This window comes from Oryctolagus cuniculus, chromosome 18 (genome assembly GCF_051225735.1).
Source record: "Oryctolagus cuniculus isolate XC-2025 breed Fujian yellow rabbit chromosome 18, ASM5122573v1, whole genome shotgun sequence".
NCBI classification, from domain to species: Eukaryota; Metazoa; Chordata; class Mammalia; order Lagomorpha; family Leporidae; genus Oryctolagus; species Oryctolagus cuniculus.
In genome coordinates, this window is record NC_142884.1 from 62,998,303 (window position 1) to 63,023,966 (window position 25,664).

General features: G+C 48.8%; 1 protein-coding gene across 1 annotated transcript in view; it reads left to right on the top strand.

Annotated features, from left to right (window-relative positions):
- Nucleotides 1-25,664, top strand: part of WWP2 (WW domain containing E3 ubiquitin protein ligase 2) — a 159,429-nt gene that overhangs the window by 70,173 nt on the left and 63,592 nt on the right. The window contains exon 6 of the mRNA XM_002711669.5: nucleotides 2,411-2,507. Coding sequence (XP_002711715.3) covers nucleotides 2,411-2,507 — 97 coding nt within the window. The remainder of the gene's footprint in view (nucleotides 1-2,410; nucleotides 2,508-25,664) is intronic.

Below are 25,664 nucleotides of genomic sequence, written 5' to 3' on the forward strand. Positions count from 1 at the left end.
GCTGAGGTTGTGGTGCACTGGGGTAAGCCACAACCTGCGACACCGGCTTCCCACTTGGGCACTGGTTTGCATCCAGGCCCTTCTGATTCCCATATAGCTCCTTGCTAATGTACCCAAGAGGGCAGTGGAAGATGGCCCAAGAGCCTGGGCCCTTGCCACCCACATGGGAGACCTGGATGAAGCTCCTAGCTTCTGGCTTCTACATGGCCCAGCCCCGGCCATTTTGGCCATTTGTGGAGTAAACCAACACATGGAAGATCTCTCTCTCTTTCATTCTCTCTCATTCTTTCTCATATTCTCTCTCTCTCCCATTCTCTCTCTCTCTCTGTCTTTCCCTCTCTCTCTTTAACTGTTTTCAAATAAATACATCATAAAAATAAAAAAGAATCCGGCCGGTGCCGCGGCTCACTAGGCTAATCCTCCACCTTGCGGCGCCGGCACACCGGGTTCTAGTCCTGGTCGGGGTGCCGGATTCTGTCCCGGTTGCCCCTCTTCCAGGCCAGCTCTCTGCTGTGGCCCGGGAGTGCAGTGGAGGATGGCCCAAGTGCTTGGGCCCTGCACCCCATGGGAGACCAGGCTAAGCACCTGGCACCTGGCTCCTGCCATCAGATCAGCACGGTGCACTGGCTGCAGTGCGCCGGCCGCGGTGGCCATTGGAGGGTGAACCAACGGCAAAGGAAGACCTTTCTCTCTGTCTCTCTCTCTCACTGTCCACTCTGCCTGTCCCAAAAAAAAAAAAAAAAAAAAAAAAAAAAAAAAAAAAAAGATAATTAAAAAAAATAAATAAATAAAAAAGAATCCCTCCACTAGACTCAGTAGGGTGTATAGTACATGCACCATACACTCATAAACATAGACATACATAAACAAACACTGGGTATGTACTAGGCTTTAGCCCGAGTGCAGGCCAGAGGGCAGTGGGCAAAATCCACAAGGTCTCTGCCCTTGAAGTTTATGATCTTGGTTGGGGCAGGGAAGTTAGCCATCAAATGAGTAACTATTAGAGTGACACTGTGTCAAAAGTTATAAATGAAGAGTATGGTGTGGTATGAGGTTCCTATACTTTGGGTGATCTCCTTTAAACTAGGGGTCTGAGAAAGTTTCTCTGGGGAAGCTGAGACCTGGAATATGATAATTTAGACAGGCCAAGGAGGGCAGTGGGGAAGAGAGGGGAAGGGCCTGTGGTGGGAGCAGAGGTGGCCAGGGCCAGGGATCCTGGGGAGCAAGAAGGAGGGTCTAGGAGGTGAGGCCTGAGAGGTGTAATCTGGGATCACACAGCCTTATAGACCTTGGTAAGGATTTGAACCCCATCCTGAGAAGTAGAGATCTCTTGAATTGATTTCAGTAGAAAGACTCTCATGGTCTGATTTGGTTTAAGAAAAAAAAATTAAAATTAAATTTTATTTATGTGAGAACCAGAGAAGGGGGGGAGGAGGGAGGGAGGGAGGGAGGGAGGGAGGGAGAGAGAGGGAGAGGTTAGAGATGATATATATATAGAGAGAAAGCAAGCTCCCATACTCTGGTTCACTCCCCAAATGCCCACAACAACTGGAACTGGGTTGGACCAAAGCCTGAAGCTGGAAGTTAATCCAGGTCTCTCACATGGGTGGCAGGGACCCAATTACTTGAGCTGCCACTCTTTTCTCCCAGGGTTTGCATTAACAGGAAACTGGAGCCAGGAATTGAACCCAAGTACTCTGATATAGGACATTGTCTCTCAACCAGGATCTTAACTACTAGGCCAAATGTCAGTCCCAGATTAGGCTTTTAAAAAGCTCTCTTGGAGTAAGTTTTTGACACAGCAGCTAGGATGGCCACATTTCATATCTGAGTGCCTGGGTTCATGTTCTGTCTCTGCTTCTGAGAGGCATACAGGTGATGGCCCAAGCAGTTGGGTCCCTGCCATAGCCATGGGAAACCCAGATTGATTTCCTGACTCTTGGCTTCTGCCTGACCGAATCCTGGCTGTTGCAGACATCTGGGGAGTAAACCAACAGATGGAAGATCTTTCTGTCTGTGTGTCTTCTGGCCTTCGAGTAAACTAAATACATTTTAAAACATTTAAAAAGCTTTCTGGTTGCCTTACAGAGAAACACCCTTCATTGCTTTGCCCACTTTGCATTGTGGGCGAATCTGTTCTGCTTCCCATTTGAGAAGCTGACAACTCACTGAGTGTGCAAGGCAGTGTGCTTGTGAGTGCCGTGGGCATTCTTGGATGCTGGAGAGGTTGGGGCTCCCCTGTTCCGTCACGTGGATCAGCTCTCTTCCTTCTCTCGGCCATGGCTGCAGCTGGCCACCCTGCTGGAAAACTCTGCGACACGGAGTGGTTTCTTTTCCTGGTAGCCAGGTCTCATACAACAGAGAGCTTCTCAGCCTCGCTGACTTCTCTTGTGATTGATCCCCTTTCTAGGATCGCAGCCGCCTTCGAGGGAATCCAGTGGGACCGCTGTAGCACCAGACAACCGGCACCAGCCCCCCAGCACAAACTGCTTTGGCGGGAGATCCCGGTAAGACCCATTTTAGTGAGAACAAGGTGGGAAGATGCTTCAAACTTTCAAAAACATGTTGGGATGTGGCAAGGAACAGTTTATGTTCCAGAGACCGTGGGACTGATTGGTTATGTTAAGGAGTTCTGGAGGGGGCCCAGCACTCAGGATTGCTAGCAGGGCTGGAGGTTCCTTGACAGTGGCTGGGCTGATGAGTTGGCTGTTTGGGTAAGAGGAACAGGTGAACAGAGAACCTGACTGCCTTTTGTGACGAGGGGCTACAGTGCAGCCACAGTGACTCTTCTGGGAGACACATGGCAGTGTGCAGAGCAGTGGTTCTCTGTCTGTGCCGTTTGCTGTTAGTGCACTGCTGGTCTCTGGAGTGGCCCAGGGCTCCCTTTGGCATGTTGGTGAAGACCTGCACCTAGCGTCTGACTTACTGATACTTGTGCACGCATCATGGATGATGTTGTATTTACTGACATTCTTGTCTGATACCTGTGTTAATGGTGCAAACTGATTTCCATGGTAACTGAATTCCTAGGCAGGAGAGTAGCTTTATAAATGTATGAGATATGGGGGAGGGGACTTACTTTACTCAATTGTGTTTTTTTTGCAGTGTACAAAATCTTCATGAATTTTAAAGTACAGAACCATGAATGTGGGGCATAAGCCTTCATTACCTCAGGGCCATTGTTGTGGCACACCTGGGTGCTTGTGGCAGCATCTCACACTAGAGTGCTGGTTTGAGTCCTGGCTGCCCCCGTTCTCATCCAGCTCCCTGCTAATGTGCCTGGGAAGGTGGCAGAAGATGGCCCAACTGCTTGGGTCCCTTCCATTCGTGGGGAGACCCAGGTAGAGTTCTGAGCTCCTGGCTTCAGTGTGGCCTCGCCCTGGCCATTTGGGAAATGAACCAGTGGATGGGAGATCTTTCTCTCTCTCTGTCTCTCCCTCCCTCTCTCTGTCACTCTGCATTTCAAACAAATAATCTTTAAAAAAGAAAAAAATATCCTTACTACTTGCCAAGAGTAGGTGAATAACTGGTAAAAATCTTCCTAAACAAAACCAGGGCATGGGGAATAGGCTTTGGAAAGGGGACTATAATTTCGGCCAATACCCACAGCATCTTGAAAGGGCCCTCTGAGGACAGCTGACAGCTTCTGTGGGTTTGGCTGTTTTGCGGGTTTCTGTGGTCACGGTAACTGGCAGGTGTCAGGAGCAAGAGAGGGCGGCTGTCTGCATCTTCTGTCCACAGTGGCATTAGAAGCAGAGGTGGCCATTTCCCTGCTGTCTTTCCTCCAAGTCTCCACAGAGGCGTTGTCTCACACCCTGAACACCAGTCGTGTTTTCCGCGACTTGCTGGATGGCGTTAGGAGGGATAATCAGTAGGCTTTCACAGGACAAGGCTGGCAACCGAATTGACGAATCTCTTTTCTGCAAAGGTGGGCGGGGTGTCCAGGTCGGGAGGAAACAGAATGCGTTGAGGGGTGGGGAGCTGCCGCAGCGAGACACTTGAGCATGTCACTCTTGCAACAGGGATGCCTCGGCAGCTTCACCACTAGTAACCACCCTCTTGGTCTTTAGCTGACTTGGAAAGTTTGTGTCTAACATGCTGATCTCACTCAGTGAGGGGTCTGGACCTCTCCTCTCTATTTATTTATTCATCTGTGGCCAGGGCAGCAGACTTTACTGATGGTAACCTGACAAGGTAGGGTCTACCCTTCTCCAGGGCATCTGGGATGGAAACCATGAAGAGGGGGTATTCTCAGTGTGTTGGGGACGGAGTGGGGGCAGGGACTGTCTTCTTCTGGTGCCCTCTCGGGGCTGGTGGTCCAGGGGGAGCACACGTCTTCACCTGTTTATTGCCCTGGGCATTTCTCTAGTTGACCAGCCTTGAGATCTTGTTGGTTGTCATTTGTGTTGGCTAATAAAACAGAGGCCAGGCTTTAAGCAGGAAATCAGATGCATTTTGTCCCTCATCCGAGGCTGGGTAATTGTTGGCGGGCAAGTGCCTTCCAGGTGCCTTAAGCCACGTGGGCGTCCTCCGTCAGCCTGGCTGCTGCAGCCTCTGACCATGCACGCCTGTTTTCACAGGCCTCTGCACTCATGTGGAACCTGCATCCTTTGGAGACCCCCCTTGCCCCGTTGCTGAAGCATACCTGTCCGTCACTGCACACTGGGACTTGGCACTGCAGGTGGAGGCAGGGGGATCTCCTGTATGAGAGTGTGCGGCTTTGACATCGGAAGGTGTAGATGGAGTCCTGGCCTGTGCTTTATGTGCTGTGTGATCCTGGACTAGTTGCTAAACATGTCAGAGCCTCGGTTTTTCCGGGTGTAAAATGGGTCTGTCACCTGACTCACAGGTTACTGCAGGAATTGGCTGAGGTGTGGTAGGGCTGCCTGAGGGCGCTGCACACTGGGCGGGCTCAGTGAGGGCGCTGCAGCGGTATCCTGTTGCACCCCTGTCTTCCCACCCCAGATCTGGGAAGTGAGGTGTTACACGTTTGCATCAAGGACTGGAGTTAGCAGGTGGTGAATCGAACCTTCAGGATTCAAGAGCAGTACTCTGCTGTCCTTGCTCTCCAGAGCAGGGAGAATCAAGAGCTCTCGCCTCCTGCCTCTCAGACTAAATATTTAGCTTCTGGCATCTGGAGGGTAGGTTTTTCTTGGATTTGGATGCTGCTCACCCTGATCAAACAAAGGTGCTTTGATGTGCCCATGAAGGTGAAGACGGCAATGTCACAGCAGCCTTACGCCCTCCCTCTCTCTCCTGCTATGTAGAGCTGTACAACAGGAACTGGGCAAGGGTTTTGTCTTAGAGACTCATCTACCCACCTTCATCCCACAGAGCTGCTGTTTCTTGCTAAGCTCAAGTCTCAGGCTCCATTTCTTGGTGAGACCTTGCCCACTATTCTGAAGCGTCTCCAGTTATTTGGACGTCTGGTCTGCCGTGTGGAATCCAGCTCGTGGTCACCATCAGCAGTGGCGTCATTCTGACGTGGACAGACTATGGCAGTGTGTGGGCATCTGGTTAAGTTGAGCAGAGTCCGTACTGGACTGTTGTGTACTCCAGCCATGGAATGCTGCTCCACTGCAAGGCCGGCTGAGGGGGGCCGACGTCAACAGGGGACAGTCTCAGAACACGGAGCAGGGGAAGCAGGCCACAGGAAAAAATACAGGGTCTGGGGCCGGCGCCATGGTGTAGTGGGTAAAACCACTGCCTGCAGTGCTGGCATCCCTTATGGATGCCGGTTCTAGTCCTGGCTGCTCCACTTCCGATCCAGCTCTCTGCTATGGCCTGGGAAAGCAGTAGAAGATGACCCAAGTCCTTGGGCTCCTGTACCCGCATGGGAAAACTGGAAGAAGCTCCTGGGTCCTGGCTTCGGATTGGCACAGCTCCAGCTGTTGTGGCCATCTAGGGAATAAACCAGTGGATGGAAGACCTCTCTCTGTGTCTCTGCCTCTGCCTCTCTATAACTCTGGCTTTCAAATAAATAAATCTTTAAAAAAAATACATGGTCTGAGGCCCTTTTAAATAAAGTTAAAAAATGCAAAACTAATCAATACTTTTTTTTTTTTTTTTTACAGGCAGAGTTAGACAGTGAGAGAGAGAGAGACAGAGAGAAAGGTCTTCTTCCTTCCGTTGGTTCACTCCCCAAATGGCCGCTACGGCCGGTGCACTGTGCCGATCCGAAGCCAGGAGCCAGGTGCTTCCTCCTGGTCTCTCATGCAGGTGCAGGGCCCAAGCACTTAGGCCATCCTCCACTGCACTCCCGGGCCACAGCAGAGAGCTGGCCTGGAAGAGGAGCAACCGGGACTAGAACCCGGGGTGCCGGTGCCGCAGGTGAGGATTAGCCTAGTGAGCTGTGGTGCTGGCCTAATCAATACTTTTTCAAAATGAATGCCTTGATAGCTGTTAAAACTGTAAAAAATTAATGGAAATTGGTAAACCTGAATTCAGGAGAATTTTTTTTTTAAGATTTATTTAGTCATTTGAAAGTCAGTTTCAGAGAGAGAAAGAGAGCAAGAGACAGAAGAGAGAGATCTTCCATCTGCTGGTTCACCCCCAAATGACCACAATGGCCAGGCTGAAGCTAGGAGCCAGGAGCTTTATACAGGCCTCCCATGTGGGTATGAAGGGGCCCAAGCTCTTGGGTCATCCTCTGCTGCTTTCCAGGCATTAGCAAGGAGCTGGATCGGATGTAGGGCAGCTGGAACTCTAACTGGTGCCCAAGTGGGATGCTAGCACTGCAGGCTGGGGCTTTAACCCACTCTGCCACGATGCCCAGATCAGAGTGGATATCTTTGGAGGGAAGGAGAAAGTATAAGGAGGAAAGGTTGCACAGAAGGTTCCTAAGGTTCTGGTCATGTTATTTCTTAGCTTGGGAGGTAGGTTCTAAGTGTTTATTGTTCTTATTTGTTTGCTTATTGTTCAATTAAATTTATTTTATATGTTTATTTGAAAGGCAGAGAGAGAGAGATAGAGATCTTGTATTTGCTGGTTTGTTCCCCAAATGTATGTAGCAGTCTGGTCTGGGGCAGACTGAAGTCAGGAGCCTAAAACTCCATCTCGGTCTCCCATGTGGGTGGCAGGGACCCAAGTTCCTGAGCCATCATCTGCTGCCTCCCCGAGTGTGCATTAGTAGGAAGCTGGGTTGGAAATGGAATGGTTTCCTTGGTGTAGTCCATGATAAAAAATGAAGTATCTACCAACTTGAGGAAGTTAGGTTGAGGCCAATAGATTTCAGACCTTAGCATATCTCCAAACTCAGTAATGGTCATTTAATTTTATTTTGCCTACTTTATATTTGTAACGGTGCAGCCAGCACTTTAAATGGTGCTGTTGTCGCTTAGAAATCCCAGTCCTGAGAATTTAGTTGGGAAGTTGGGAGGATGGGTTCCAGGCCAGAGCTAGTCACCTCCCTATCCTACGTCAGAGCCACGCTTGTCTCAATGGCCCCGGACACCAGGTCTAACATCGTGTGGCATTGGATTGGAGTGATGACGACGTGGCACGCCTCAGGATTCTGCCTGTTAGTGTGCCACCCATCACTGTGTCCTTGGCCAGTGACCTTCATTCCAGGGTGGAAATCGAGTGGCCTTGTATGTTATGAAGCCCAGAGGGTGCCTGCTCGTTGGCACAGAAAGCACCTCCTACAGAGTCCCCCAGTGTTTATCTCTCTGGAAAGAGGCCTGGCCGTGGGAACTTTGCCTAAGTCATTCCAGGTATAAAGATCTATCTACTATGAACCCGGTATCGTGTATACATCACACAGAGGGTGCCAGAGTGAGTTCCATCATTGTGATATGAGAGAGATTGATGAAAGAGGCAAATAAAACTAAGAGAGGAGGGATCAGTCTGTGGAGTGGGGATGATGAGGAGCGTGTGGGACAGGCACTTGCTAAGACCGCCGCCGTCTGTCATCTGATGGCTCTGTTCAGTGTTGCAGGGGCTTCCTGGTTCCAGGAGCTAAGCAGGCCCAGCAGGGTGTATGGGTGTGGGGGAAGAACCCAGTAGAAGGGGCCCTGCTGGTTTTGCAGCTTTCTTTGGAATTGCTCTGTTTCCAAGTGGTTGTGACAGTCTAGACTGAGGAGTGCAAAGCCGGGTGCCTGAGTTCCTTTGTTGTGCTTTGCTGATTCTTAGTCCCCTGTGATTGGTTTCCTCTCCACAGCTGTTGGGTGAAACTGGGGAGTTCAGGTGAAACCAAGTCCACAGGACAGTCTGTGCGCGATGCTGCTCCCCACGCGCGGCCTCTGACCTGACTGCTGCCTCCTCAGCCTGGTGTCCCTGTAACTGTACTGTAGTGGCACCCCAAAATGGAAGAATGCATTTTTTAAAAATTTTTTGACAGGCAGAGTGGACAGTGAGAGAGAGAGAAAGGTCTTCCTTTGCCGTTGGTTCACCCTTCAATGGCCGCTGCGGCCAGTGCGCTGCGGCCGGTGCACCGCGCTAATCTGGAGCCAGGAGCCAGGTGCTTATCCTGGTCTCCCATGGGGTGCAGGGCCCAAGCACTTGGGCCATCCTCCACTGCACTCCCTGGCCACAGCAGAGGGCTGGCCTGGAAGAGGGGCAACCGGGACAGAATCCGGCGCCCTGACCGGGACTAGAACCCGGTGTGCCGGTGCCGCAAGGTGGAGGATTAGCCTAGTGAGCTGCGGCGCCGGCAGAAGAATACATTTCATTTGCTTTTAGGTTGTAAGTTTTTTATCAGTAGGTCCGAAAACCCTAAGGAGTCTTGTTCTGGAGGCTGTATGCAGCAGCTGAAGCCACTTGTTGTCCTTGTTTCTGTGCACACGTGTTTCAGTTATCTTGTGCAGGAGTGCATGTGAGCATGCAGAATGCGTGTGTGTGTGGGGGGGCGATGGGGTGCTGTGCCAGTGTGGGTCGGAATCTGCTGCTAACCCTCCTCCTCCACCACTGATTCTTTCACAGGACCAAGTTTCAGAACCTCTTGTGCTAGTTTTCCTTCTCCCTCCTTTGCCCTTCTTTTTTGTGCTGCTTTGATGAAAACATATCAGATGTATTGGCTCCCCTGCCTTTGGCATTAATGACCTCTGAAGATTTAGAAGCGCTATATTCTCGGAGACTTATAAAGCCCCAAGGTCTCTGGTGAGCTCTAAATAGCTCATCAGCCTCTGTCGGCAGACAGCCTGTCCCAGAAAGGAAAGAAAAATAAACCCAGCCGGGTGTGAGCCTGCTGGGAACACTTCAGGAAGTCCTGGGAGGGCCGGGGGAGAACTGGGAGGCAAGGCTGACGGGGAACGAGGGACGGATGGGCGCTGAGCCCTCGGGCGTGGGGCCCTCCTCCCAGTCAGTGCTGGCCCTTTCTGCTGTCCTCCCGTCCTCCCGTGGAGATGACAGAACACTACTTGATTTGGGGATGTCACCCTGTGGGCATGCAGCTGGGTTTAGCACCTTTCCATTTCCACTCAGGCTTCCCCCTCGATGGCTTTGGCTTAAAACCTGGCTATGGCCGCGCTGCTGTTGCTGGGGAAGAGAAAGGAAAGAGTGTCATAGGATGGAGACCACAGATGAAGGCCTGTCTAGGCTCTCAAAGCCAGAGAGAGGAATCACACACTGACTTATTAATTATGCATCAATTAAAATGGCACGTGACATGCACGGCGTGATGCATTTGTCTGTTCAGATCTGTTTATGGCCTAGGTGTCTGTGTGGCATTTCTTTTATGAGCCTAGAGAGATACGGCATGGGCTGGCAAGCTGGTTGGGACCTGGGAAGAAGGCACACAGTTGAAGGCAGTGTTCAGTCCTTGCTGTGAGCTGGGTTTAGGTGATGAGAATATGATAAGTCGTGGTCCCTGACGCCAAAAACTGTCTGTAGTGGGAGTCGGGTATGTAGGGGACAAGTCCAGTCTAGTGTGGTGTGGCGGATCTCATCATGGTGCTGTGTACACAGGCGAGAAGAATGTTGTGGGAAATCACTCACATGCACCTGAGGTTTGGGGGCTGCTTCACATGGATGAGCTCTATTTTGGAGGAATCTGCCAAGCAATGAAGTGAGGGCCAGGGTCACCACCGCGGGCAGAGGCTGCGGCATTGGCATATGTAAGGGGGAATGAGAGGACCTGATGTATTCAAGGAAAAGAAGTCATTTGTCAGTGTGGATACCGAGGTATTAGGGGTGATAGTTATTGCAAACTGTGGTTGCAAGCCAAATCCAGCCCTCCATGTGTTCTCTTCCTTGCTTTCCCTCCCTCTCTTCCTTCTCAAGGGCAATTTTAGATTTGTAAGGAAATAGAGAGGAAGGACAGAGATTCCCAATATGCCTCTCCCTGGAGGTATACACAGCTTCTGCTGTCGTCATGTTGAACCAGTGTGCTGCACGCACTATAATTGAGGAAACTACCTTGACACAGCATTATCGCCCGAGTTCATAGTCTACATTGGTGTTACGTATCCTGTAGTTTGAAAGAATGTCTGGTAACGTGGATCCACCATCGTGTATTCTAGAGAGTTTTCACTGCCCTGACAGGCTTCTCTGTTCTTGTTCATCCCTTCCTCGCTCAGCCCCAGCAACCACTGATCTTATTGGCTCTATAGTTTTGCCTTTTCTGAAAGTCATATAGTTGGGATTATACGGTGTGTGGCATTTGAGATTAGCTTTTCTCACTTGGTAACGTGCATGTAAGGTGCTATGTCTTTTTGTGGCTTAACAGCACATTCCTTTTTTAGTGCTAAGTATTTTTTAGCAATTTATTTATTTACCCTTTTAAGATATCCTGGTTGCTTCCAAAATCTGGAAACTATGAATAAAGCTTCTACAAACATCTGTGTGTAGATTTCTGTGTGGACATTTGGGTAGATATAAAGGAAAGTGATTGCTGGATTATGTGGTTAGTGTATGCTTGCTTTTGTTCGATTCCTCCCGATTGTGTTCCAAAATGGCTGTACCATTCTGTGTTCTTACTAGCAGGGGATGATAATTCCTATTGCTCTCCACCCTCACCAGCATTCAGTGTTGTCAAGTGTTCTGACCATTTGCATCTCCCTAGTGACATACAAAGCGTTCTTTTCCTGCACATGCTTTGGAAGAGGTGGGTGGCAAGGAAAGAGAATTGCTTAAGCCATGGTGTTGGTGGCTGTGATTTGGTTGCTGAGGTTAGATTTTTTTCCTTTAGGATTCTGTTAGCACTGGAAGGCTCCTTTTGAGTGTGCTCGGGTCTGGGGAGGTGTGATTTGGGATCGGTTTACTGGCTGTCTTTATGATGGCTTACTCTCTAGCCTGAGTAGAATGACTCCTTTCAAATACTGAATAGTTCTGCACGTAGGCTTTCATTTTGTATTAGGTAAAAATAGTCACAGAACTGAAATCTAGAATTTTTATTGCTTTGTGATCCACATGTACTAGGTCTCATGAAATTATTATGTAAACTTGGTAAAAATGTGGTGAGGGTGATGTTCTTAATGTTCTTTGGGCTTCCTCTTCTCATTTCCCATTTGTGCATTATTCGCTGGTTGTTTATTAGTCATTGGCTTGTTAGTTTGCTTTATCAGAATGCTTTTGTCATTCTGTCCAAGTTACAGTCCCAGAACCCCCTGATTTTGTGCAGATATAACATCGTGAACTCATCCTTTCTAGAAACATTCTGTACCTTGACTTAAAATCAGATGGACTGCTGGGGTGTTCCTCTTTTGTATGCTTTTATTGATCTCTGTTATTTAAAAAGTTAAGTCTGATTCGTGCAAAAATATGTGTATCTGTATTCCCTAAGAGCAGACTGCGATTGTTAGGGCGGTGAAGGAAGGCGTCAGTGAGAGGGGGGCCTTTAGGCAGAGATTTGAAGAAGATTTTGTAACTCCCCCCCCCCCCCCATCCATTCAGTTTCATCTGTTTTGCTCCTTACATTTTAGGTGCTGTTTCTTGTAACAGTATTTAGCTGGATTTAAAAAAAAAAACAATACGGTAACTTCTGTCTTTAAACTTCTCACAGTTAGTCCATTTATACTTACGATTCTTGGTATCCCTGGAGTTGTTACTATCCTCTTGTGTTAATTTCTGTCTTTCCTGACTTTTTAAAAATGTTCGTGGCTGGTTGTTGCCCACCTTGGACTGACTTTAAGCTTGAAGCCTGTGTTTAGCCTGTCTTTGGAAGCCTCTTGATGAGCTGAAGCTCTCTGTGCCTCTCAGATGATTTGATAGTGGACTGTGAAATTCTGCACCTTGCAGTGTGAAGAGTCAGGTCTTGCTGGCTCCTTAGCGGAGGATTTTCTGTTTGCTTTCCCTGAAGCTTGTAGCTGCTCTGTGCATTGTATCTGATTGGTGTGCTTACAAATGCCTTTGAAGGTGCACCTTTTTAATGACAAAATGACACATTTTTTTGTAATGAAAGTAGTGAAGGGGCTGGCACTGTGGCATAGCGGGTAAAGCCACTGCCTGCAGTGCTGGCATCCCATATGAGCACCAGTTCAGTCCGGGCTGCTCCGCTTCCAATCCAGCTCTCTGCTAGGGCCTGGGAAAGCAGTAGAGGATGGCCCAAGTTCTTGGGCCCCTGCACTGGCACGGGAGACCCAGAAGAAGCTCCTGGCTTCGGATCAGCACAGCTCCAGCCATTGTGGACACTTGAGGGGTGAACCAATGGATGGAAGACCTCTCTTTTGTGCTCCCTGCCTCTGTCTCTGTAACTCAAATAAATAAATAAATCTTAAAAAAAAAAAAAGTAGTGAAAATCCATAGGAGATGGTGCAAATGTTTACTGTCTTGTTGAGTAAAAGGGGAGATTAGGACCCGATTGGTTTAGTTCTTAAAATTTTACCATAAAGGTTTTACCCTTAAAATTGGTTAAGTTTTATTTTATATCTAAGCCTACTTTTTTGGGGGTACGTTTAGAAAAGAATGATGACTTGAAGGCTCTGGAGGAGTTACTTCTCCCTCCTCGATGTAGTTTGTTGTTTTGCAGGGGACAGGGGTCTGTAGGGAGGGTGGTGCTGAAGCTCTCGGCCCTCGATGTAGTTTGTTGTTTTGCAGGGGCCAGGGGTCTGTAGGGAGGGTGGTGCTGAAGCTCTCGGCCGATCACCACGGCAAGGCCCATGTGTGTCTCATTCATCTCCGTGTCCCTAGCAGGACCTAAAATAGTGCCGTGCCGCACGTAGCAGCCGCTCAGTAAATATTTGTTGAGCTGAAAGAGTCTTGTGTTCCTGCTGCTCACTTGCCAGAACTGTGGGGTGGGTCTGGCGCCTTGACTCCTGAGATGGGATAGTTTCAGGGGCACAGGGCATAGGGGAGACTTTTGATCAGAACTGCCTTGTGCTTCGCAAGGCTTTGCCAAACCGCCAGTGTGGGGCAGGCTCCCGGTGCCTGCTCAGTCTGTCGTTCCCGCTTGTTTTCTCTTCGTGATTGATATCTCCGTAGTGAATGCTTTCTTCACAGATCCTTGCAACTTGTAAGGATAACCATGGAAGCAGAGACGAGTTGACAAATAAATAAGTCTTGTTTGAGAAAACATGGAAAGCTCCATGAAATAAAGAATGTCACTTGCCCGCTGAGAACGGTCACATCTCACGCAGTCTGTCGCTGTTCCTGTTCCCAAGCAGCTGTTGAATCTCAGAAGTGTCTCATAAAGGACACTGGAATCACCGTGGTGCTGTCCCCTTCAGATGGGCGCTGGATTCCGCAGAGCAGTGTCATAACTACACCTAGAGCGAGGTAGAGAGAGAGAGAGAGGGAGATGGCGAGAGTTGGGCTGAGGCTGTTGTCTGGCCATGTATCTGTGAGTTAATATCTCTGTGCACCTTGTCACTGAGGTGGATTGAAAGTATGTATTTGTTTTAAAGTCCAGTGTAACAAATCACCACAAACTTAGGGTTTCAAATAACGCTGTTTATCAGTTCACAGTTCTGAAGTCCTCAGGGTGGCTTGGTTCTCCCTTTGGGGTCTCACAAAGCCAAGATCAAGGCATCGGCAGGGCTGCATTCCTCTCCTGACTCTGGGGAAGAACCGCCTCAAGGCTCACTCAGGTCTTCAGCGGATTCGGTTACGTCCGCCTGGAGACTGAGGAGCCAAGGGCCTTGCTGGCGGTCAGCGGTCAGCCAGGCCTCTCTCGACAGTCCCGCTTAGGTGACTCCCTCCATTTTCAAGTCAGGAAGGGGGACTCAAAATCCACCTTGTGCTTCACTCTCCCATTCTGTCTCCTGCCCCCTGCTGGAGTAAGTGCTCTGCTTTGAGGTGGAGTTAAAGGAGGCCTGCTGAGATGCTTGGTCCTAAGGTCAGCTGTGCTGTTTGACCTGACACAGCCAAGGGTGGGACTCTCATCGTATTCACAGGCTATAGGCATTTGGTTGGGGGTTATTTAAAAAGTCTGCCTACAGTCAAATGTGTTTCTCTCAATTCCCTTGTTTAATCACTTGCCTGGTCTTTACCAGTTGGAGTGTGCTTAAAAATTACAGCTAGAACAGACAAAACAAACATACCAAATAAAATGTTAGTTTGGAAGCAGTCTTGCAATTTTAGCCTATGTATGTGTCACAGTAAGAGTCGGATAACATGATTTCTAGACTGTGACACGCTAGACTGATGCTACCTGCTGCCTAGGTGTAGCCTGTCTGGTAGACAGTAGCCCTGTTGCCTCCCGTATTCCTGGCAGACTGTGGATGGCGTCCCTAGGCATAGATTCCCACTCTTTAATGGAGTGAGGGAGGTGATAAGTGACTGGGATTGGAAAGAACATACAAAGTATCAGCGATTACAGGTCCCACTTGGTTCTTTCATTCATTCAGCAGCCACTTGTGTGCCCACTGTGGGGGTGGGCACAGTCTAGCGCTGGGTATACAGAAACACAGAAAACATGCCCCCAAAGAAACTGATGAAGACAAACATTACACAAATAGGCATGGGGCTGGTGTTGGGGAACAGTGAATTGGACTGCTGCCTGCAGTGCTGGCATCCCTTATGGGAGCCTGTTTGAGTCCTGGCTGTTCCACTTCCAACCCAGCTCCCTGCTAATGCACCTGGGAAAGCAGAGGAAGACTGTGGGGAGCAACTCGGACTAGACTAAGTTACTGGAATTAAGACTTATTCTATGCATCTGCTCTCCCACAATATGGCGCTGGGAGAGGAGTAAACAGCTTCTACGCAGCTGCCTCCAGTTTGACCAATGAACTGCAAGAGCTGCTCCTGATTGGAGGAGAGCAGCGTGCTCGGCGTGTGGGTAGCAGAGTTGGGATTGGTGGAAGAGGACTATAAAGGAGGAGAGAGACGGCATGCACCGGGAACATCTAAGGGGAACATCCGAATAACATCTGAGCAGCCCCCGAGAGAGCCGGCCGGCGGTGTGCCGCTCCCCCGCGGAAGTGGGGAAAGTGGCAGGGGGGCCCGCCCCTCCACGGAGGTGGAGGGACGGTGGCCAACCCGGGAAGAACCAGCAGCAAACCCGGGGAGGGCCGAGCAGACAAAAGAACAGCGCAGGGTCTAGTGTCGTTCCTCCGTGAAGAGGGGGAGCGACAGAAGACAACCCAAACCCTGGGCCCCTGCCACCCATGTGGGAGATCTGTAAGAAGTCCTGGCGTCTGGCTTTGGCCTGGCCCAGCCCCGGTCATCGCACCCATTTGGGAAGTGAACCAGCAGATGGAAGAACTCTGTGTCTTTCCTTCTTTCTCTGTAACTCTGCCTTTCAAATAAATAAATACATCTTTGGAAATAAGAATAAAAAATTGGCATACAGCAAATACGTAATTACAAACAGAAGTGCTGTGCGGGAAATGATGAGGACGAAGTGAGAGGCAAAGGGACTTGCAGACCAGGAGCTGACCTCGGAGCCTGCTAGGTGAAGAGTATGCCTGCCCGTGTGATCTGTCATGTCAAGATGTAGTGGGGATTGAGAGCCCTGGCTGGGCTCAGACAACCCCCAGCTAGACTTTGTCCAGGTTCATGTCCCACATGTAGGAGTACAACCAGGAGATGCAGATCTAGATGACAGAAAAGCAGGATTTATTGAAAGGCAAAGGCGGGGCTGGTGCTGTGGTGTAGCGGGTAAAGCCGCCTGCAGTGCTGGCATCCAGTAAGGGCGCCAGTTCGTATCCCGGCTCCTCCACTTCTGATCCAGCTCTCTGCTATGGCCTGGAAAAGCCATAAAAGATGGCCCAAGTCCTTGGGCCTCTGCACCTGTGTGGGAGACCCAGAAGAAGCTCCTGGCCCCTGGCTTCGGATCGGCACAGCTCTGGCCGTTGTGGCCAATTGGGCAGTGAACCAGTGGATGGAAGACCTCTCTCTCTGTCTCTACCTCTCCTTCTCTCTGTTTGTAACTCTGACTTTCAAATAAATAAATAAATCTTTGAAAATAAAAAAGGCAAAGGTATAGTAGTATAGGCAACCTCATGAGAGAGAATTGGGGGCTGGTGTTGTGGTATAGCAGGTTAAGCCTCCACCTATGATGCTGGCATCCCATAGTGCCAGTTTGAGTCTTGGCTGCCCTACTCCCCATCCAGCTCCCTCCTAATGCACCTGGGAAAGCAGAAGGCGCCCACATGCTCTGGCCGCTGCACCCATGTGGGAGACCTGGATGGAATTCCAGGCTCCTGGTATTGACTTGGCCGAGTCCTGGCCATTGAAGTGGTTTGGAGAGTGAACCAATGTATGGAAGATCTCTGTCTCTCTCCCCCTTCTCTAATTCTGCATTTCAAATAAATAAAATCTTTAGAAAAAGAAAAAAGGAGTTGCCTCCACGGTGATAGGATTTGGGTACTGAATGTGGTGTAGGTGTTGGCAGTCCTCAGCTCCTTGTCCTTCACTGGCTGCCTGCCTGACCCACGTCAAGTTCGCTCAGAACTAGCACTATAACATACTGCAGAGCCCAGTCCTTTCACCGTGCTAGGCAGTCTTTCAGGTGAGGAGCTGTAGCATGGTGAAGCTGCGGGTGGGCCAGGTGCATACAAGATGCTAATGCAGGAATAAAAAGATCCAGACACCCGTGGGGTGCATCTGGACAAGTGGGTGCTTCCATGCAGGTTTCTCTTGTACGTTAATGGAGGTTGACGGCCTTGTAGTTCAGGTTCAGATGATTCCAGGTCATAGGGTAAACCGTGTGCTGTTGTCTGTCCTGGGAACCTCAAGCCAGACACTGTTGCACTAAGCAGGTGAACACTTACCCTCTGAACCTTAGCTCTCTTTCAAGTTTGAGAGAGTGTTGGAGCGTTCGTTTCGGTTAAGATGAGCATACAACCTGGAATTAGATTAGATAAATCGCAATTTATTGCACACACTCTCAAGATGGATGATTTCATCTAATAAAGCTGCCACTGTTGAGAGGATTGCTCAGTTCTCCAGGGTGAGCAAAAGTAAACCATTTGTCTTCTTGTAATTTGTGATGAACTTGGCAGCAGTTTTATTTTTACCTTCCCTGTCATTTGTGAAGCTGGCAGCCTAGAGATAGGGTGTGGTGTGCAGCCGTAAATTACCCTGGGAATGACTAGAATGGTTCCATTTTAACTCGAATTGTGCCTTTTCCCAGCTCACTTCTCCTTTTTGCCCCTTCTCTGTCTTGTTTGTCCAATCCAGGTTTGAGTGGACAGGAAGAAATGGGAAGGGTATGGGGGAGTAGGTTTGCTTATTGATGCGTCCTTGAGTGGTGGAGTGGTGGATACCCTTGCCTTTCCCATCATGCGTTCCCAGTTTTGTTTTTTTTCCATGCTTCTATTTTAAGTGCCTGTTTCTTGCTGGTTCTGTACTGCTGGAAGCTGGCCCAGCCCTGCTTGGTTTCTTTTTTCCATGCTGCTATTAAAAGACAATGACCAGTTGAGAGTACTCCTGAGAGGGACAGTGTGAAGGACAGGAGCCGTCTTGGTTCTGGTAATTCTGGTAACTTCCCTGGGTTGGAAGTCAGGCAGTTGTGGCTTCTGTGTTGTTCAAGATAAAGGAAAATCAGCATCAGTTGTTATATCCTTGTGTATCCAGAAACTTGCCTTTTGCATATCAGTGGGCCAGAGGTCAACGACCCTCCCCTTCATAGCCTGGGCCTCTTTCACCAGGACAGAGGAATATGCAGGACACCTGCATTCATTTGACATTTGGGTGGGATGTATCCCTAGGCTTTAAGGAACTCCCGCATTCATTAATATAAAAACATCTGCAAGATTCTGAATTCAGCCTCAATCACAAGCCCATCCAGGCTCTTTTGTTTTCTTTCTTAGAATGTCCTCACACCATAGGTTACCTGCCTTCTAAAACTTGTTCACTTTATTTTTTTCATTTGGTGAGATGTTTTTGTAGTGGCTGAAACATGAGAATTTTTTTTTTTTTACATCATTAAGTAGTTGATTGAAGTATAATTTGCAAACAGAAATATTCGCTCTCTGTAGTATATAGTTCAACAGAAGCATCCAGTCAAGGTAACCAAGATGTGAACAGTAATCAAGATGTGAACAGTTTCATTACTGAGGGGTGAGTGTTTGGCTCGGCAGCTAAGGTGCCACTTAGGACACCTGCATCCCGCATTGGCATGCCTGGGATTAAGTCCTGGCTCCACTTGATTCCAGCTTCTTGGTAATGCACACCCTGCAGGACAGCTCAAGTTTCTGTGTCCCTACCACCCACATGGGAAACTTGCGTGGAGTTCTGCGTTCTGGGCTGTGGCTGACTGTGGGAATTCGGGGAGTGAACCAGTGGATAAGGGCTTTCTTTTCTCGCTCCCTCCTCTCTCCCTTTCTAAAAAAATTGAAAATAAATAAAAAGAAAGTTTCATCATCCCAGAAAGTTCCCTTGTACCGCTTTGCTGTTAACCTCTCCGTTTTTCCCCACTGATCTCTTTTCTTCCCTTAATGTTTTCTCTCTTCCTCAGTGAAAAGGAAATGATGCGCTCTGTAGCCTGTTGGGTCTCTTTTGCTTAACGCATTGCATTTGTGGTTTATCTGTGTGGTTGCACGTGTCAGTAGTTTGTTCCTTTTTTCCCCCGAGTAGTATTCCACTGTATGCATGTGCCCCTTTTTTTTGTCATTTCATTCACAAATTGAAGGATGCTGAGTTGTTAGTTTGGGCAACTATGAAAATAGTCACTATGGATATTTGTAGATAGATTTTTGTGTAAACATTTGTTTTAATTTCTCATGGGTAAATACCTGGGTGTAAGAATGTTGGTTTGTGTGCTAAACCATCTTTAACTTTGAAAGAGGCTGCCAAGCTGCCTTCCAGAGTGAACCATGCTGCATTCCCTCTAGCACTGGATGAGAGAGTTTCAGTTACTTTGCATCCTCACCAGCACTCATTAATTTTTTTTTAAATTCCATCTATTCTAATAGATGTGTAATGGTATACCATCGAAGTTTTGCTTTGCATTTCCCTAAGAACTACAGATTCTGAGTATCTTTCTTGTGCTTATTTGGCATCTGTAGATTCTTTGGTGAAGTGCCTGTTCTGGTCTTTTTTTTGAAATTATTTGAGAGGGAGAGAGAAAATGAGACTTCTCTTCTGCTGGTTCATTCCTCAAAAGCCTAGAAACTGGGAACTCAATGCAGGGCTCCCACGTGGGTGGCAGGGAACCAGTTACTGGAGCTTCCCAGAGTGCATAGTAGCAGGAAGCTGGAATTGGGAGTGGAGCCAAGACTTGAACCCAGGTGCTCTGATATGGGATGTGGGTATCCCAAGCAGTCATAACTGTTGTGTCAATTCCCTGTCTCTATTCAAAACTTCTGATGATTTAAAAAATATTAGATTGTTTTCTACTGCGAAGTTTTGAGAGTTCTTTATATATTCTAGATGTAGGTCTTTTGTTTCAGTGTTTTGTTGTTGTTGTTGGTTTGTTGTTTTTTTTTTTTTTTTTTGACAGGCAGAGATATAGACAATGAGAGAGAGAGACAGAGAGAAAGGTCTTCCTTCTGCTGGTTCACCCCTTAAATGGTCACTACGGCCGGCATTGCGCCGATCTGAAGCCAGGAGCCAGGTGCTTCCTCCTGGTCTCTCATGCGGGTGCAGGGCCCAAGCACTTGGGCCATCCTCCACTGACCTCCCGGACCACAGCAGAGAACTGGACTGGAAGAGGAAAAACCGGGACTAGAACCTGGTGTCCATATGGGATGCTGGCACCGCAGGCGGAGGATTAACCAAGAGAGCCACGGCACCAGCCCTTGTTCCAGTTTTTACATGAGCTTTTTTATTTTTTTGGTATATATGAAACTTTATCATGTGTTTTAATATAGCTAGCCACCACTATAATCAGAATACAGAACTGCTTCATTAGTAGATGTAGGTCTTTGATCAGATATGTATTTGCAGTCTGTGGAATATCCTTTCATTTTCTTGACAATATCTTTTGAAGAGTAAGCATTTTAATTTTGATGGAGCCTTAGTATGCTTTGGGGGCGGGGTGGGGGGAGTTGTGGCGGGCATTATAGCTGAGCAGGGCAAGCTGCTGCTTGGGATATCCGCATCTCACATTGGGGTGCCTGTGCTTCAGTCCCACCTCTGCTTCCGTCCAGCTTCCTGCTCGTGTGCACCGTGAGAGGCAGAAGATGTTGGCCCAGGTACTTGGATCTCTGAGACCCACATGGGAGACGCAGATGGAGTTCCTGGCTCCTGGCTTTGGCCTGGTCCAGACCTGGCTATTGTGGGCATTTTGGGAGGAAACAGTGGGTAGAAGATCTTTTCTTTCTCTTTCTCTGTCATTCTGCATTTAAAATAAATAATCTTTTTTAAAAATTCTTTTCTGATAGTATTTTATAAATATTTTTGCTTGTCTACAAATTTCTTACTCGTTTTCCCCTTCCCTCAGCCCGTCGCAACCATCATTCTTTCTGACTCTGAGTTTGACTGCTCTAGAGGTGATGTAAGTGGGATCCCGCGGTGTCCGTCCTGTTGTGATTGGCGTATTTCACTCAGCGTGATGTCCTCTCGGTTAATTCACGTTGGAGCCTGTGTCAGAATTTCCTTCCTTTTCAATGCTGAGCAATACTCCGTTGTGTGGGTGTGCTGTGTCTTCTTTATCCATTCATCTGTTGATGATTTGCTTCTACATCTTTGCTATTACGAACAGTGCTGCTATCAGCAAGGCCATGCAGATGTCTCTGAGAGATCCTGCTTCCAGTTCTTTTGGGGGTTGCTGGATCCTGTGGTAATGCTGTGTTTAGTGTTTTGAGGAGCTGTCATTCTGGTTTCCGTGGTGGCTGTACCGGTTTTACATTCCCACCCATTGTGCACCAGGGCTCCAGTTTCCCCACTTGCTCAGCAGCCCTTGTTCTTTTCTGCTCCTTTGATAGGGCCCTCCTAACGGGTGTGAGGTCATACCTCACTGGGGTTTTGATTTGCATTCTCTAATGATTAGCAGAGTGTAGCGTGGTGTCATGTGCTTGTTCTCCATTTGTAGGCTATCTTAGGAGAAATGGCTGTTCAAGTCCTTTGCTCATTTTAAAATCAGGTCTTTTAGGTTTCTATTGTTGAGTTGTAGGAATTAACTGCTTTAAAAAATCATTTTCAACATAAATTGTATGATTGACTTGCAAATCTTAAATTTTGAGCCACTGCCAAATTTTGAATTCCAGGTTTTCATTTAGCAAATAATTTTGTTTTCTGGCATGAGAGCCATTGCCATTTTGGACTCCTCATTTTTTATTTATCTATTTTTTTCCCTTACCAATGCTAGAATTGGCTTCATTTTCTTAAAAGAAGAAAAGATAGGGGCCAGCCCTGTGGCATAGTAGGCTAAGTCTCCACCTACAGTGCCAGCATCCCATATAGGCTCTAGTTCCAGTCCCGAATGCTCCTTCCTATCCAGCTCTCTGTTATGGCCTGGAAAAGCAGGAGAAGATGGCCCAAGTGCTTGGGCCCCTGTACCTGTGTGGGAGACTGGGAGGAAGCTCCTGGCTCCTGGCTTCGGATTGGCCCAGCTTTAGCTGTTGTGGCCCTTGGCCCTGTGAACCCGCAGATGGAAGACCTTTCTCTTTGTCTCTCCCTCTCTCTGTCTGTTACTCTACCTTTCAAATAAGATCTTTTTTAAAAAGTAAAAAATATAAAATTTACATCACAGTCATTTTTTTAAAAAAAGATTTATTTATTTATTTGAAAGGTAGAGTAACAGAGAGAGGGACAGGGAGAGACAAAGATAAGAGCGTCTTCCATCTGCTGGTTTATTCCCTAAATGGGTGAAACAGTCAGAGCTGAGCCATGCAAAAGCCAGGAGCCAGGAACTCCATCTGTGTCTTCTGCCGCGGCAGAAGTCCTTGGGCCATCCTCACTGGTTTCCCAGGTGCGTTAGCAGGAAGCTGGATCAGAAGCAGAGCAGCTGGGTCTCCGATACAGGGTGCCGGTATCTCAAGCAGCAGCTTAGCCTGCTGTGCCACCGTGCTGGCACCTGTCTTAGTCATTTGTAAGTGTACAGTTCAGCTGCATTAAAAGTATATTTGCAATGTTGTGAAACAGAGCTGCTGCTGTTGCTTCTTTTTTTTTTTTTAAGAGAAACCTGATTTTGTTTTGTGTGATTGCCGTACACGCGCTGTTTATCACAGGGTCAGGGAGGTGAAAATGTCCAGGAGTCAGCTGGGCTCACCCACCAGCCCAGGGGCTCCCGCACATCAACACTGTCTGCGGTGGTGCACATGCCTCTCTGAGCATTGCCATTAATGTGCAGACTGTGAGGGCAGGGACTCTGTTTGGGCCTCACAACGAGGAAACAGCAGCCTTCATGATGTCCCAAGGTGTGGCTCTGATCGTCAGGTGGCAGCTGAGGACAGAGGTCAAAGCTGAGATGCCTGGGGACAGCCCAGAGCCCTCTCCTGGGCTGCTCGTCTGCATCAGAACCGCTTTGAGGAGCATGGCGAGAGAATCCTGCAGCGCTGGCATCACTGGCCTTCCTCGGGGGCCTTCGAGCCTGAGGCCACACCAGCATTCTGGGAAGGACACACTATAAGGAGAGCTGAGTTTCGGTAACGAGGCCACGTGAACCACGTGTAGAGTTTGGCCTGACTGGCAAGGCTGGGCAGCTCTTTTCTAACTGCCCCCGGGGGCTGCATAACTCCCCTTGCCCCCCGGCATGGTGAGGGGGATCAAGCCAAGGCTGAAGTCACCGGCGGAGCCGAAGCCAGTGTGGAGGAGGCCAGCTCATCTGGCCCCATCACCCCTCGTCTGTGCTGGTGCTGTTCTGGCCCTTGGCGTGTGGTTTCGGCACGTGGGCCAGCTTTTCATCATGGCACAGTCTCGTCTTTTAAAGGCTGAGTGAGTTCTCCAAGAGGAAACTGAGTAGATTTTCATCGACTGTTGAGGCCCTCTCTTCTGAGTGTCTTATTTTAAGGATAATATGAGAGCAAAGAACTGGAAACTCCAGATGTGTAGGGCAGGGGGAGAGTGTGGGGAGAGGGCAGGGGTGTGTGGGGGTGGGTGGTGGGCCGCGCTGGCCACGGGCAGCCAGGCAGCAATTCACGCAAAGTGGTCCCAGCTGCCTCTGGTTTGCTGGCTAATCCCGGCCCTGCTCCAGCCTGTCATTCAGGCTAAGCTGCTGTCATTAGTGGTTAAACATTGCTGAAAGTGTTCCCTCTCTACCCTGACCACATGCCCTTTTGGAGAAGGGAGGGAGGAGCCAGGGGAGGAAGGGGACCCACCCAGTTGTCTGCCAGGGGCACCAGGAGCCCTTGGGAGGTAGGGCCCTCTGGACAGGGCCGCTGGAAGTAATCGTGGCTTGTCCGAGCCACGCCGCTGTTGGCGTTGAAGCTGTGTTTTCAGTGCAGTGTGCAGCCCTCTCTTGGGGGGCTGTGAGTCCCGGACTGGAGAGGCTTTTTGTCCTAATAAGGGGCTTCTTGGCTGAAGTAAACCTTCTGTGAACCAACCTTATCTCTCGCAAGCGCACGTTCGCCAGCTGCGGAAGACCGCCATGCCGTTTGGAACTGGTCTGTGCCCATTCTGCTTTTGGTGAGGAGGTGTGGTAAAATGCTTAACACCAAGCCTTCTTCCCGCGAAGTGGGGACTTCGAAATGTTTTCTTTGACCTAGGTGTGGTTGACAGCTCTTGATTTATGAAATTAGCTCAGGGAAAAATAGGATGGAAAAAGAGACTCCGAATTGAGTCTTTCTTTCCAGAGCTCAGTTGTAGCCGCTCCGGTTTTAGCTGCCACGCAGCCTGCAGACAGGGAGGCCTGGAGTTTCTGAGGGCCCACCTCCTCCCCGCCCCGCCCCGCCCCACCCCACCCCACTCCACTCCACGCCCCCAAGACAAACTTAAACATAATTGCCAAAAGCTCGAAGGTTGTGTTAGCCCTTACTCAGAAATGTCCAGGTGTTTGGCTTAGCAGTTAAGAAGCCTCGAATCAGGCTACCTGGGTTGGGTTCTAGGCTCTGGCCCCTGACTCTGGCTCCCTGCAGATGCAGACCATGAGGGGCATCCGTGATGGTCCAAATAGCTGGGCTCATCCCACCCACGTGGGAGACCTGGATTGAGTTCCTGGCCACAGCTTGAGTTTGGCCTAGTGCCAGTCATTGTGGCTTTTGAAAGTGAACCAGTGGATGGGAGCTTGCTCTGTTTCTGTCTTTCCCTGTCAACTTAATAAAGTTTTTAAAACAGAAAGTACACAAGCTCCATGAAGGAAACTAGAAAAATCCAAGAGTGCAAGAGGCAAAAACTAAAGCATCTGTATTCCCAACATCCAAAGATAATCATTGTTAACGTTTCGGTTTATGTCTACTCTGTCAGAAAAATCTGTTTCTTGTGCTAGTGAGAGTAGTCAGTAGGGGATGGTTGTACCCTCTCCTCATTCTTGGCTGCACACAGTCTCTAATATGAAGAACTAGGAAATTTCACAGTTTTCTCCTCTTCTTGGGGACCTAAGAAAAACTTAAAATAATTTTTTTTTTTTTTTAAATTTTGTGTGCTGGGCTGGTGGTGTGGTGCAGCAGGTGAAGCCTGCAGTGCTGGCATCCTATATGGGCACCAGGTGGGGCCCAGCTGTTCCATTTCTGGTCCAGCTCTCTGCTGGTGCACCCAGAGAACAGCAGGAGGTGGCGCAGAGTACTTGGACCCACTACCACCCCCGTGAGAGACCTGGATGGAGTTCTGGCCTCCTGGCATCAGCCTGGTCTAGCCCTGGCCATTGCAGCTGTTTTGGGGGTGGACCGGTACATGGAAACTCTCTTTCTCTCACTCTCTCTTTCTAACTCTTTATTTCAAATAAGTAAAAAGAAAAGTTTGTGTGCTTTTTTTCCCCTTACTCAGTAGTATATGGGATATTTGGGGAATGGTGGTTCTGTAGCTCCTTCCAGTGGGGGAACTGTCTGACAGGTTTCAGACTCACCATTGGCCAAGTAGCTGGTCAGAGAACAGCCTAAGAGAACCCAGCTGATGTCCAAGGTTCCCACCCCCATCATGCAGCCCGAGAGCATGGACTCTTAAAATTCAAGTGCCAGCATTTGCATCTTGGTTCTGTTGGTTACTTTCTATAGAACTTCTTGGTATCTGTTTTCTTGCCTGTAATTGGGGACAATGATAGCATAACTTTAGGGTTACTGTGTTAAATGAGATGCTATATACACGGTGGCTGGAAAATGATGCTATAGCTCAATAAATATGATAGTAATTATTATTACTTTAAAAAAATGTAGGGGTTGGCTTGTGGCACAGGAGTTAAGCTGTTGCCTGTGATGCAAGTGTCCCTTATAGGTCTCCACCTCCCTGCTAATGTGCCTGGGAAGGCAGTAGAAGATGCCCGAAGTGTTGGGCCCATGCTGCCCACGTGGGAGACTCAGATGCAGTTCCAG